Below are 14817 nucleotides of genomic sequence, written 5' to 3'. Positions count from 1 at the left end.
CAGAGTCTAGGCAAATTATTCCTAACAACCCCTAGTTTGAACTCTCAGGCTTGGCATCTGTGAACAAACCGCGGTTTGGACTGTCTGCAGTAGGGCACCCCAACTAACTGGAGTTTGAGCAAACTTTGGTTTCTTGTGAATGGAGACAGTGTCTAATGCAGAGGGCAGGTTTTGTTATCAGTGTGTTGCGTGGGTTCACCTCCATTGTGGCTCTTCACTTTTCCCAGAGGAATGACCAGTGGCGATACATCCAGTGGTGTGTTTGGGCTAAGTGCTAATTCTCTGGCTTCCTGCTGTTACTACTGAGAATCCAGCCAATTCCTAACTGTTTCTTGTTCTTGGTAGAGAGCAGTATAGCTCAGTGTCTGCATTGGGAGGAGGTTCCCATTTCCAAATTTCTTGCATTTGCAAAAAAAAAGTAAGCTACTTTCTCTCAGATTGAGCCCACCATCTTCTGTGAGAGGATGATGTTGGCCTGCAAGATTTGCAGATTCTGACTTCTGGCCAAATCACAGCAAAGCATGTCAGCATTTGTACAAATTAAAGCAGCTTATGGTGCCTGCTGAGTCAGGATACTTGCTGGGTTTGTCTAGTCATAAGAGAAGCCATGTTGGATCAGGCCAGTGGTCCTTCCAGTCCAACACTCTGTGTCACACAGAAGCCGGAACACCAGAAGCCCTCCCACTGTTGCCCCCCAAGCAGCAAGACTACAGTGCATTACTACTCCAGACATAAGAACAGAAGAGAAGCCATGTTGAATCAGGCCAGTGGACCATCCAGTCCAACACTCTGTGTCACATAAGAACATAAGAGAAGCCATGTTGGATCAGGCCAGTGGACCATCCAGTCCAACACTCTGTGTCACAGAAGAACATAAGAGAAGCCATGTTGGATCAGGCCAATGGCCCATCCAGTCCAACACTCTGTGTCACAGAAGAACAGAAGAGAAGCCATGTTGGATCAGGCCAGTGGACCATCCAGTCCAACACTCCGTGTCACAGAAGAACAGAAGAGAAGCCATGTTGGATCAGGCCAGTAGACCATCCAGTCCAACACTCGGTGTCACACAGAGGCCAAAACCTAGGTGCCACCAAGGAGGTCCACCAGCAGGGGCCCATTGTGGTCAGAAGGTACCTCTGGGAAGTGAGACCACATACCACTGTATTCTTCTTGGTAAAATGTTCATTTTTATTGCAGCTATTCTGCCAAGCAATGACAAATTAAGTTCCATTTTATCATGTCTTCATCCATTTTATGCCATAGCTTCTCATAGTTGTTTTTAAACAAGGCAATATTTTTCATTGTTATCTTCACACCCAAATATTTTACCTTAGAGGTAACTTCACATCCAGTTAGCTTTTGCAGTTTTTTGTTTACTTATTTGCATGTTTTTACATAGAAGTTTTGATTTTTCTTTATTAATATAAAGTCCCGCAATTTCTCCATATTCTTGTATTTTAACTAGCAACAAAGGTGTTACTTGTATGGCATTTTCATTTATAAACATTATATCATCTGCAAATGCCCTATACTTTTAAGTAAATCCTTTCACTTTTAATCCTTCTATTTCTTTGTTTTCTTGGGCATCAATAGAATTTCAAGAGTCATTATAAACAACTATGGGGAAAGTGGACAGCCTTGTCTTGTACCTTTGCTAATTATCATATCTTTTGTAAGATCTGCATTTATGCATAACCTTGCACGTTGTTCAGTATATATGGCTTTTATCATCCTTATAAAGTTTTCCCTCAATTTCATTTTCTCCATTACTGCAAACATACTGCTGTATTCTTTTGCCTTTACTGGGGAACTACTTTTAGGCATTTTTATCTTGAGCTGCTGTTTTTGACAGTCAGCAAAAAAGTATTAATTTCGGGCGTCATTTATTTTCCCAGGTATCCTGGAACTGAGACAAGCTTAGAGTAGGAATACCAGATCTCCTCCATGTCTCCCCTTAACAAAGACAGGAAATTTTATTTTTCAAACATAAAATAAAACATTCCCATTTTCAGTCCAGTTCCAAGGATTTTGAAACTACCTGACACTGCTGCCCATCTGATCACGATACTTTTTTAAAAAAAATTGTTCAAATGAGTTGGTCAGCATCCTGACTTCCAAGTGGCCCTGCAGGAAGGAAGCGTTTGGCCGGCTGCTCTGGGGGGTGTAGGGTTTCTCCTGATGCACAGGTGACTGCTTGTCTCGCTGGTAGGAAAGGCATTTTATTTTTAATTAAAACTTTGTCCCAGTACCTGGTTCACTAACTCCCGCCAGATTAGCGTTTCAGAAGGACAACGGATTCCTTGTTCGACAAGATGGTAGCCTTGTTCTTTCAATTTGTCTTCCTCTTTGTGCGCAGCTGAGCTCCCTGGGCCTTTGCAACCTAGATTCAGATAGAAGGGCCATTCATAGCCCTTCGTAAGGAACAAAAAAGCCTGGTCTCTGAGAGACTCGTCTCTTGCATTTGGCGGTGGTCTTGGGTCCACAAGTGCACGCCACTGGATGGCTGACACTACAGATCCTCACTGCATTGTGGGACCTGGAAGCTTGAGCGACTTATGGCTTGTTCTTGTGCTTAAAAGAAGAATAAATTCAGATTTCTCTGTACGTGTCCATGAGTATCTCTAAGTGGAGATGAGGCCCAACCCTTAGATATGAGGCAGCATCGTGTAATGCTTAGAGCAGGGGTGTCGAACTCATGTGTTATAAGGGCCAGATCTGACATATGAGACTTTGTCGGGCCGGGCCAGGCTATGTCAGGCTGGGCCATGCGTGTACCTATTTAAGATTAGGTAGCAGAGATATAAACTTTTAAAAGGACGCAGACAAACACAACTAAAGATGAAAAAAAGGTGCTTTCTTTGTATTTCTTCCATGGGATCCAGGGAACTGGGCAAAGGAAGCTCTGAAGAAGAAGATGATGATGATGATGATATTGGATTTATATCCCGCCCTCCACTCCACAGAGTCTCAGAGCGGCTCACAATCTCCTTTACCTTCCTCCCCCTCAACAGACACCCTGTGAGGTGGGTGGGGCTGGAGAGGGCTCTCACAGCAGCTGCCCTTTCAAGGACAACCTCTGCCAGAGCTATGGCTGACCCAAGGCCATTCCAGCAGCTGCAAGTGGAGGAGTGGGGAATCAAACCCGGTTCTCCCAGAAAAGAGTCCGCTCACTTCACCACTATGGCTGACCCAAGGCCATTCCAGCAGCTGCAAGTGGAGGAGTGGGGAATCAAACCCGGTTCTCCCAGATAAGAGTCCGCTCACTTTACCACTATGGCTGCCCCAAGGCCATTCCAGCAGCTGCAAGTGGAGGAGTGGGGAATCAAACCTGGTTCTCCCAGAAAAGAGTCCGCTCACTTCACCACTATGGCTGACCCAAGGCCATTCCAGTAGCTGCAAGTGGAGGAGTGGGGAATCAAACCCAGTTCTCCCAGATAAGAGTCTGCTCACTTAACCACTATGGCTGACCCAAGGCCATTCCAGCAGCTGCAAGTGGAGGAGTGGGGAATCAAACCCGGTTCTCCCAGATAAGAGTCTGCTCACTTAACCACTATGGCTGACCCAAGGCCATTCCAGCAGCTGCAAGTGGAGGAGTGGGGAATCAAACCCGGTTCTCCCAGATAAGAGTCTGCTCACTTAACCACTATGGCTGACCCAAGGCCATGCCAGCAGGTGCAAGTGGAGGAGTGGGGAATCAAACCCAGTTCTCCCAGATAAGAGTCCGCACACTTAACCACTACACCAAACTGGCTCTCTGGCTCCTTCCTTCCTTCCTCAGGGGACCAGGAGGGGGAGGAGCCTCAACCAATGGAGCAAATAGAGGTTTTGCTCTGTAGCTCCTGTGCAATTGAACAAGCCTTGCAAAGCAAACTGAGATGCAGAAGGAAGCAAGAGAGAGGGAGAAGGAAGCAGACAAGAGCCAGTTGCTGGGGGGCCTGATAAGAGCCCTCCAGGCTGCATGTTTTACACCCCTGGCTTTAGAGTATTGTGGTAGGACTGGGGAGGCCTGAGTTCTAATCATCACTTGGTCAAAAAACTCAGTAGGTGACCTTGGGCTAGTCATATGTCCTCAGGGTGGCTTGCCACACAGGGAGGGCTGCCATGAGAACAGAACTGAGGAGGGGAGAACCATGCCTTAACCTTATTGGAGGGAGGGGAGGGTAAAAACCTTGCATCTGGCTAGGTGGGCTAGGATAAAGGCTTATCTTTGTTGGCTAACACATTCCGTTAGTACTGGTCTGCATTTGTGAAACTCGTACAGCGAGGTTTCTGCGATAACCCTCTCTTGAACGAATGGCATGAATATCAGGTGAATGTGACTTTAAAGGAGAGAGAAAAGAATTTAACCAGCATGGTAATGTTTGGCAGGAAGCCTGGAAAGTATATTAAACTCCACCCAGAGCATGAGCTAGTGGAAAAAATTAAGTTGCCGTTCATGGGCAGCTTATTCTCTTTGCAGCTCTTGGATTTCCACTCCGTTATAAATATTTACCACTTTTTCTCTTCTCCCTCTCTCCCCCACCTTAGCAGTCACTTTACAGGCCCATATTGGCAAGAAACAGAGATCGTGACTTTGTATGCGTTTAGCTTTGAGACCACACTAGTGGCCATGGAATGAGGTCTGAATTTGTTGGAGAGGTGGTGTGCGTGTGTGTGCGTGCTTTGTGCTGAAATGGTGAGGGAGGGGACCATTGGTGTTCTGCAGTGCAGAATGTGCACATAGAATCATAGAGTTGCAAGGGATCTCCAGGGTCATCTAGTCCAACCCCCCCCCCCCCCCCGCACAGTGCAGGAAATTCACAAATACCTCTCCCTGCTACCACTAGTGACCCTCATTCCATGCACCCCCCCTCCAAGAATTCCTGGCCAGTTGCTTCCTGATCCTAAAGTGGTGATCAGCGCTTCCCTGGGCATGTAAGAAAGGGCCACAAGAATGAAGCACCGATGCAACCCTTCCTGCCCTCCTCCTCACGATTTGCTGAAGTTCACAGAATCAGCCTTGCTGTCAGATGGCCATCTAGCCTCAGTTTAAAAACCTCCAAAGAAGGAGAGCCCACCTCCTCCCGAGGAAGCCTGTTCTACTGAAGAACCGCTCTAGCTGCCAGGAAGTTCTTCCTAATGTTTAAATAAAGAGTTTTTGACTAATTTCAACCCACTGGTTCTAGTCCGACCTTCTGGGGCGACAGAAAACAACCCTGCACTGTCCTCTGTGTGACAGCCCTTCACGTACTTGAAGATGGTGATCCTATCATCTCTTAGTCATCTTTTCTCCAGGCTATACATACTGAAGTCCTCATAGGACTTTCTTCGTAGGACTTGTTCATGCCATTCACAAGGAAATCCCATAGCATTATTTATACTGAAAGAATTCTGAAGCAGACGACTGTACCTGTGTTTAAAATGTATGTATTGTTGATGGGTGAAGTGGAGGGTGATCCCCCTCTCACTACAATCCCCTTGTGCTTTTTTCTGGGTCCACACCAGTCGCATAGCCTCCAGCCCTTGTTGTTTTTGAATTCTCAGCAATACAGCCTTCTGTGTTAGGGTTCAAGACAGTAAGTAATGACCACCTATAGATGGCTAGCTAGCAATAATGTCTGCTGTAAACATCCAGAAGGGTAAACCCAGCAGTTTGCCATGGCCTTTAAAACTAGTGAGTCTGTTAAATTAAACCTGTAGAAAGAAAACCAAAATGTAGTCAGGTAATTCCACTGCAGGAATTGGAGTAGGTGAGAAAAGGAACACTACCTAAAATTCTGGGAGAATAAAGAAGACTTTGCCTCGTGCAAGAAGGATAAATCTGGCACCAGGTTAGCAGGCGGGAGGGGACGCTCCTAAGTTTGGGTGCCACCGTTGAGAAGGTCCCGCTGTTCCGTACTGCCTGCTTCTGTTTAAGGAGGTACTTGGCCGGCAGTCTGAATAGGTGGATAAAAGAGTCCATGCATATGCCGAAAACTAGAGAGCCAGTTTGGTGTAGTGGTTAAGTGTGCTGACTGTTATCTGGGAGAACCGGGTTTGATTCCCCACTCCTCCACTTGCAGCTGCTGGAATGGCCTTGGGTCAGCCATAGTGGTGAAGTGAGTGAACTCTTATCTGGGAGAACCGGGTTTGATTCCCCACTCCTCCGCTTGCAGCTGCTGGAATGGCCTTGGGGCAGCCATAGCTCTGGCAGAGGTTGCCCTTGAAAGGGCAGCCTCTGGGAGAGCTCTCTCAGCCCCACCCACCTCACAGGGTGTTTGTTGTGGGGGAGGAAGATAAAGGAGATTGTGAGCCATGTCTTGTCTTCTTCTAAGATGCATGATAAGGTAGGATAAGGGTGCAGTAGTTAGCAGGGAATTTCTGCATGCAGGTCTTTATAGTATTACACTGCATAAACGTGTTAAATAGTATATTTTTGCTTAATGATGATGATGCATTTGTGTTCAAGAACGTTTGGACTTGATAAAGTAATTATTGCACATATTTCAATTTCCCCCCAAAATGTTTGTTTTCTGAAGAATTTTTTCCCCCGTGCCTTCAAAATTTCCAGAAAAGGTTGCATTTCTGCTTCACTCCTGGCAAAACTTTCGTGCCCTTCACTGATGGGTCAAGTGGGAGGCAGCTGAGCAAGCACCTTGCGACCCTGATCCCTGGTGGGCTGAAATTGTCCTGTGGGCCCCAGTCACATGCTGCATCCCCTTTCAGCAGTGTCTCCAGCACAGGCCTTTCATGACCGCACGTCTTGACTTCCCCCCTTCTTAGGTCCCAAGCCTCTGTGAAGATCTTCTGTCTTCCGTTGACCAGCCTTTAAAGATTGCTCGCGACAAAGTGGTGGGGAAAGACTACCTGCTGTGTGACTACAATAGAGATGGAGACTCATACAGGTGAGTGGCTGATCCTCTCATCTGCGCAGAACCTCACTCCTGTTTGCGGAATGTGTCCTGGCAGTCGTTTTGCACATTTGGCTTTTGAGCTTTTGGTCCCCTAGCTCAGTTTGCAAATGAAGGATGGGGTTTTTTTTTTGGGGGGGGGGGAGCGTTTTGGGCTTATCAATGATCGTATCTGGGAACTGTCTGCCTTTGGCACTGCTCAAGGCTCCAAAGCCAGCCCCCCTTCCGCTCCCCCCCCCCCCGACACAAACCTCCAAGGCCTCTTGACTTTCTCCACAGGTCCTTATCCTCGCTTTTGATCACTTTCCTTTAATGGAATCCTTATGGGGGGAAGTCGGTGCCAGCAGCTCAGTTTGAAAACCTGCTAGCTTGAAAAAAGAAATGATTCCCTGGTGTTGGGAAGTCAGGAGCCCTGCTTTCGAGACTCAAGCGGGCCTGTCCATCTGTCTTTCTTCAAAACAGCCTCCCATTTAAGCCCTTAAATGTGTTTTGAGTGCTTGTCTGCTATAAAAACAGTTTTTTGGGGGGCAATGTTATGAATTTCTCGTGGATAAAATTACTGCTGCAGCTAGCATTCTGTCTCGCTTTAAAAAAAAAAATGGAGGGGAAGGACATGTTCTGCTAGCCAGAACTGCTTTAACTTATGGTTGCGTTGCTCTGAAATTCCATTCCCTGTGCTCTGCAGAAGAGATCTGCTAACCGCAATTAAATCAAGCCCACCTTGTTAAAGAGCCAGGGTGTGGGGGGAAGAGACCTTGAACACTTGCACTCGCTCAACAGTTACCTGCTCCAGCCCCGGTGGCTGTTGTTTAAAGTGGCGGGAAAACCTGTTTAGGTGTATCCTGTAATGAGTTTTTCCCTCATCCGCCTTCTCATATCCTGTTAATGGTTCAAGACCCTTTCCTGGCAGAGCAGCACCTTCCCCATTAAACAAAGGAAGTTTGCTAACTGAAAGGGAATTCCCACTTGCTGCATTTCTTCTCTCTCTCTCTCTCCCTTGCAGATCACCCTGGAGTAACAAGTACGACCCCCCTCTGGAAGACGGTGCCATGCCGTCCGCTCGCCTGCGCAAGCTGGAGGTGGAAGCAAACAATGCCTTTGACCAGTACAGAGACTTGTACGTTGGAACGTGTCCTTGCATGTTCTCGTCAGGGGTTTGTTTTGTGTGGCTGGGGTTGGAGGGGGGGGGGAGCTCAGGGTGTCTGTTCCTCCTTCAGCCAAGAGAAGACCCATTAACTCTTTTCAGTAGCTTAGAGTCTGCTGTTTTAGTGGGTGAAGACACACCTCTTCCTCATTTTTGCCTGCCGCTTTTTATTTTTGCTGCTTGCTTTTCGGTAGAAGAATGTAGCTGTAGGTATTTTTTTTTTTCCTGCCCAAGGGATTGGCTTTTGGTCTTCCTAGTGCTCTGTGCTTCCCCCCCCCCTTTCCCCCATGTTATGGAATTGCAGATGGACTTAGCTTAAAATTTAAAGCAGCCTTTAGCTACAGGAAGCAACCTGCTGCCACAGGTTTGGAATGCCTTAGAATAACAAGCGTTTACTCTTCAGCAAACCACGGTCAAAGGCGATTTCCTCGGGTTTCATCTTCCAGTTGGGCAGCCCAGATATGAAGTGTGTGCTTTGTGTGTGTGTGTCCGGGGGCGGGGGGGGGGGAAGGTGGCATTGAGATGTGGGTTTCAGAAGGCGTTCCCCCTCTCACACATGGCCTCCGTGCATCCCATCATCTGACAAGAGGTGCCGTGCGTGGACACGCATGCTTCTCAGTGGGGCAAAGGTGGTGGTTGGGCTGAGAGAACTCCACAAGCCAGGAAGGGTGCAGGGCCCTGCGGGCACACAGCTGACTTAATGGAATCTGCTGCCGCTGGCATGGGGATGGCCGCTGGCTGCAGCGGCGTTTGAAGGGCGTTGGGAGGATTAATGGTGGGTGAAAGAGTCGATTAGCCAAGGTGGCGAAACAGAATCTCTGCCTTCAGAGGGAGGGTCTCCCAAGTATATTAGTACAATCACTGGGGAATCTGAAGAGTCTCAGAGAGGCTCACAATCTCCTTCATCTTCCTTCCCCACAACAGACACCTTGTGAGGTGTGTGGGGCTGAGAGGGCTCTCCCAGCAGCTGCCCTATCAAGGACAACCTCTGCCAGAGCTCTGGCTGCCCCAAGGCCATTCCAGCAGCTGCAAGCGGAGGAGTTGGGATTCAAACCCGGTTCTCCCAGATAAGAGTCCGCACACTTAACCACTACACCAAACTGGCTCTCCGTGATAGTCATGGCTGACCCAAGGCCATTCCAGCAGGTGCAAGTGGAGTGGGGATTCAAACCCGGTTCTCCCAGATAAGAGTCCGCAAACTTAACCACTACACCAAACTGGCTCTCTGTGATAGCCATGGCTGACCCAAGGCCATTCCAGCAGGTGCAAGTAGAGGAGTGGGGAATCAAACCCGGTTCTCTCAGATAAGAGTCCGCTCACTTAACCACTATGGCTGACCCAAGGCCATGCTAGCAGGTGCAAGCATGTGGGGAATCAAACCCGGTTCTCCCAGATAAGAGTCCACTCACTTAACCACTATGGCTGACCCAAGGCCATTCCAGCAGCTGCAAGGGGAGGAGTGGGGAATCAAACCCGGTTCTCCCAGATAAGAGTCCGCTCACTTAACCACTATGGCTGACCCAAGGCCATGCTAGCAGGTGCAAACCCGGGAATCAAACCCGGTTCTCCCAGATAAGAGTCCGCACATTTAACCACTACACCAAACTGGAAGACACATGACAGTCATGTGACAGGAAGGGGCAGACTTCACTGGAATCAGTTTGAGGGCAAGGGCAGGAAATATGAGCCAGGCACTAGAAAATGTAGTGTGAACAAGCCAAGGGCCATGAAGGCATCTCAGCCTCACTTTCCTGTGACGGGGGTTGCCACCTTAGGGTTTCTGATGAGTTGGGGGTAGAGCCTGGGAAGGAGAGGGAGCTCCGCAGAGTCCACCTTCCAAAGCAGCCTGTTCTGCATGAGAACTGATCTCTGTAGCCTGGAAGTGCTCAGGGGCCTGATAGGAGCCCTCTGGGGGCCCGATTCGGCTCCTGGGCTGCATGTTTGACACCCCTGCTTTAGAGTGTCAGGCCTGGGGTGGAGAAGAAGGGAGCTGGCAGTCGGCTCCCACCCTACAACTGTTGCATCCCGTCTTTCAGCTGAACCTCCGGAGTGGCCTAAGTTGGACCTGAAGAGCAGAGCATATAAATTTGAGCCCAGGAGCAACTTCGACACCAACAAGATTTGGGGGTGGGGGTGGGGGAGGGTATCAGCTTTCGAGAGGCCAAGTCCCCTTCATCGGAAGGGAGCAGCGGAGACATCAGAAGTGCAGTTCTGCCGTTCATTGTTCCAGCTGCCTCTCCAGCCTCTCTAAGAGCAGCGGCGGCAACCCTGCCTTCTGCTGAGAATCCTCAGAGCCGCTGCCTTTGCCAGTCTCCTCTTGGGGTGGTTGAATTCTGCACAGCAGCTTGTTAGGGGCTGGGCAGAGTCCGTGGGTCCCTCGCCGCAGGGCTCCTCTTGCGGTTTTGCAGAGCAGGTGCTGCGTGCGTCCGTGTGCGCTCAGCCGCCCGGCAACCGAGATATCTAAACATCCTGCCGTTCAGAGGATGTGCTGTAAGTGGCGCTTGAAAAAGCGTCCCAAAAATAGTTCTGCACTGTTCTGTTTATGCCAGAGGGGTAACAGGCATGTTACTAAGAGCAACCACAAATGAAAATGTTAAAATGCACAAGCAGAACGTGTGTTCTGGAGGTCAGGAGAGGGGAGCAGTATGCGAACGGGAACTCCAGATGGCCGGATTTTGGTGTGTGTCCCTTCCCTTAAGCTGTTAATCTTGCGGGTTCCGTGGCAGAGCTCCTACGTTGGCTCGGTTCATAGTTGGAGAGGTGCTTTGTGTTTTTTTAATGGCCTTTTCCTGCTGTTCTGGGTATTCTCTGGTGTGCTGCAGGAACGCTAAGACTGGCTGGGGGAATCTGTCTTCTGCATTGGTTCTAGAAGCTGGTTGTGCCAGTCGCTTAAAATTAAGACAGGAAGAGCTGTGAATTCTTGATGGCCTGCTGAGTGGGCATTGAGATAGCTTCCGTGTGTGCATGAGCCTTTGCAGAGGCTTCAACTCTCTCCCCCCCCCCCCGGTTAGCATCTTCTTAGTTCAGGGACCCTGTAGGGTGAGCGTGTACTGTGTTGTCCACGCACACACAAATCAGATTTGTAATGAGGCCGCTGGGCCATCCTCTCACCCTTAAATCGGGGTGCCCCAAAGCCCTGTTGCCACAGAAACAAGGCAAAGATTTCTTCTCAGTTGGCAATGGTGGCCAGGAGGCCTCATGTTTGGCCTCAAGATATTTGTGAAGCCCAGTTCAAGCCCTTCTTGTCTGCTTTTATCCTTCGGGCTGCTGTCCGTTCAGCCACGAGCCATTGTACAACGTTGTTGGTCTGAAGAAGGCTTCTTCTGTTGCGTTGTGTTCTGGGGAAGGCCCCTGTGGAGCTCTGCTGTCTCGCGTGCTCCTTCGTCAGCCTGTGGTGGCCCAAAAGGACACTTCTCTGATTGGTTTTTGCATCGCCTGTCCCTTTCAGGGTCCAGAAGGGCAGCTGGTCAGATGCTGTGCAATTCTTTGGATTCTAGCCCAGTGGCTTCTTCATCTGCAACCCTCTTTTGGCTTGTGTTCCTTGAACGGGAGCGTGCAAAACGCTTTTGAAAAGGGGGTGGTGAGGGGATGCTACAAAGCAGTTCGGACAGGAGACCCCTCTCCGTGCTGTGTCGTCACAACAGAAAGAGGGGGAGCACTGTTCTGTGCAGGTGGGAGGAGCAGCCAGAAGTGCTGGAGGGTACAGCGGTGACATCTTACCTCTAAGGTGCCGTGGGAGACTCTGGGTTTTTTATACACCCTTTTTTGTCACCCACTAGTAATGCTTTTAATGATAGATAGATAGATAGATAGATAGATAGATAGATAGATAGATAGATAGATAGATAGATAGATAGATAGATAGATAGATAGATAGATAGATAGATAGATAGAAGCCCCATGGCGCAGAGTGGTAAAGCTGCAGTCGGAGCCCTCTGCTCATGACCTGAGTTCAGGTAACTGGTTCAAGGTTGACTCAGCCTTCCATCCTTCCGAGGTCAGTACAATAAGTCCCCAGCTTGCTGGGGGGGTGGGAAGTGTATGACTGGGGAAGGCCATGGCAAACCACCCCGTAAAAAGTCTGCTGTGAAAATGTCATGAAAGCAATGTCACCCCAGAGTCGGAAACGACTGGTGCTTGCACCTTTTAGTAATGCTTTAAGAGCCCCGTGGTGCGGAGTGGTAAAGCTGCAGTACTGCAGTCCAAACTCTCTGCTTATGACCTGAGTTCGATCCTAACAATGCAAAAGAACAGTGGCAGCACAATATGTAAAATACAAAAATGCAAAATATTGTGCAAAAACAAACACTCTTGACTGGTGTATACAAAATTCTATTATCATGAAATGAACAGCCTACAACAGTGGGCATGCATTCATACAGTATAAATAGACAACAAACAAAAGTCTCAAAACAGTATTCCAAGGAGGACCCCACACAGTCTCTGAGTTTTCCAAACTGAATACTAAGACTCAATAATAAAGTTCCACAGGAGTCCCTCCGTACGGAAAACTCAGAGACTGTGTTTCTGAATGCATGCCCACTGTTGTAGGCTGTTCATTTCATGACAATAGAATTTTGTATACACCAGTCAAGAGTGTTTGTTTTTGCGCAATATTTTGTATTTTTGAGTTCAATCCTGGCAGAAACTGGATTCAGGTAGCCGACTTGAGGTTGACTCAGCCTTTCATCCTTCCGAGGTCGGTCAAATGAGTGCCCAGCTTGCTGGGGGGAAAGTGTAGATGACTGGGGAAGGCAATGGCAAACCACCCTCTAAGAAGTCTGCCGTGAAAACGTGAAAGCAATGTCACCCCAAAGTCGAAAATGACTGGTGCTTGCACAGGGGACTACATTTACCTTTTAATAATGCTTTAAGAGCCACATGGTTTAGAGTGGTAAAGCTGCAGTACTGCTAACCAAACTCTCTGCTCATGACCTGAGTTCAATCCCGGCAGAAGCTGGATTCAGGTAGCCGGCTCGAGGTTGACTCAACCTTCCATCCTTCCGAGGTCGGTCAAATGAGTCCCCAGCTTGCTGGGGGGAAAGCGTAGATGACTGGGGAAGGCAATGGCAAATCACCCGGTAAAAAGTCTGCCGTGAAAACGTTGTGAAAGCAACGTCACCCCAGAGTCGGAAACGACTGGTGCTTGCACAGGGGATGACCTTGACCTTTTAGTAATGCTTTTGCTCCTTTGCAGCTGAGCTTTGCTGGCTATCCAGAAAGGCTGACTTGTGTTCTTAGGGAGAGGAAAGATACCTCTGGGGGGCACACGGTTGCGATTGTCTTGCCGTTAAGTGAATGAGGCTGTGTTCAAGAACTGGAATCCAGGCATGCAGAGCAGCTGTGAGTCTGGATGAACTTATTTTATGTTGTGTTCTTTGGGAGGTGGGAAGGTTTGAGAGGCAGATGAATCCAGTTGAGAGAATCTCTGGCTGTTTGGAAGGAAGAGGTCTCTGAAGTGAATTGAGACTACCTTCCTGGTGGAAAGAGCCTCGATCTGCTTGCATTTCCAATGCAAATCCCTGTAGCTGATGCAGGACAGCCATTGGCCAGATGGGTAACAGCCGAAACTGGGCTCCATCATGAAGGAGCAGCACTCACAGTCTCTTAATTTTGTATCGAGAGCTGTTTCCTTTATTGGTTCCTCATGTACAGTAACATGAGGCAGCCCTATGTATTGCTATTGCCTTGTGCTTATTCAATGACATTTTCCTTACTCGTTCATAGAATACACCACCCCCTTCCCTGTGTTCTGTATTGACCCCCTGCAAGCGTTTCTCAGTGCCTGGGCCCAGTGGAGGTGTGTGCTAAGAGAGAGGCCACGTTTCAGTGTAGAGCGTCTGCCTTGTGTGAGGAAGGTCCCAGAGTCTGTTCCTGGCTCTGCAAGTTGAATTGGGACAGATGCACACGCAGTTCCTTCACTGTAGGATTACCACAAGCAAAACTGGCCTCTTTAGGTTTCAAGACAGGGCCAGTCAATGCAAATCAGGAGGGCCGTTTTCACCCCCTGTCCTGGGCACTCATAAGAACATAAGAGAAGCCACGTTGGATCAGGACAATGGCCCCTCCAGTCCAACACTCTGTGTCACATAAGAACATAAGAGAAGCCATGTTGGATCAGGCCAATGGCCCATCCAGTCCAGCACTCTGTGTCACATAAGAACATAAGAGAAGCCATGTTGGCCCATCCAGTCCAACACTCTGTCACACAGTGGCCAATATATGTGTGTGTGTACACACACACATATATATACACACTGATGGACCTCTGCTCCATATTTTTATCCAATCCCCTCTTGAAGCTGGCTATGCTTGTAGCCGCCGTCACCTCCTGTGGCAGTGAATTCCACATGTTGATCACCCTTTGGGTGAAGAAGTACTTCCTTTTATCCGTTCTAACCTGATTGCTCAGCAATTTCATTGAATGCCCACGAGTTCTTGTATTGTGAGAAAGGGAGAAAAGGACTTCTTTCTCTACTTTCTCCATCCCATGCATAATCTTGTCAACCTCCTCTTGCATCTGTTTCACCCCCCCCCCCCATCCTGGTGGCCATGTTTCTTCGGCTTATCCAGGTGCACGCCCATTGTTAACCGTTGGTTGCAGCAAGAGGCCATGAGAAGGAGGGGATGAAGGTATGATGTGGGGAGGTATTCATGCTTAGTGCAGGACTCTTATTCTCAATAATGCAAAATTTAGGGGTTTTTTTGTTTTGTTTTTTAAAATGTATTTCCAGTAGAGTTTGCACAGCCCATGGTCTTTTAGCATCAGGGGGCCTCTCAACACAGGATTCCTGCGTAGTTCTA

The 14817-nt window shown here is 48.6% G+C and overlaps 1 protein-coding gene across 1 annotated transcript in view; it reads left to right on the top strand.

Moving 5' to 3' along the window:
• Nucleotides 1–14817, top strand: part of CAPZB (capping actin protein of muscle Z-line subunit beta) — an 80590-nt gene that overhangs the window by 42198 nt on the left and 23575 nt on the right. The window contains 2 exon segments of the mRNA XM_060259188.1: nt 6742–6863; nt 7873–7986. Of these exon segments, the coding sequence (XP_060115171.1) occupies nt 6742–6863; nt 7873–7986 (236 nt within the window).

The sequence above is a fragment of the Heteronotia binoei genome, chromosome 18 (genome assembly GCF_032191835.1).
Source record: "Heteronotia binoei isolate CCM8104 ecotype False Entrance Well chromosome 18, APGP_CSIRO_Hbin_v1, whole genome shotgun sequence".
In the NCBI taxonomy this organism is placed as follows: domain Eukaryota; kingdom Metazoa; phylum Chordata; class Lepidosauria; order Squamata; family Gekkonidae; genus Heteronotia; species Heteronotia binoei.
This window is presented reverse-complemented; position numbering and strand designations above follow the sequence as displayed.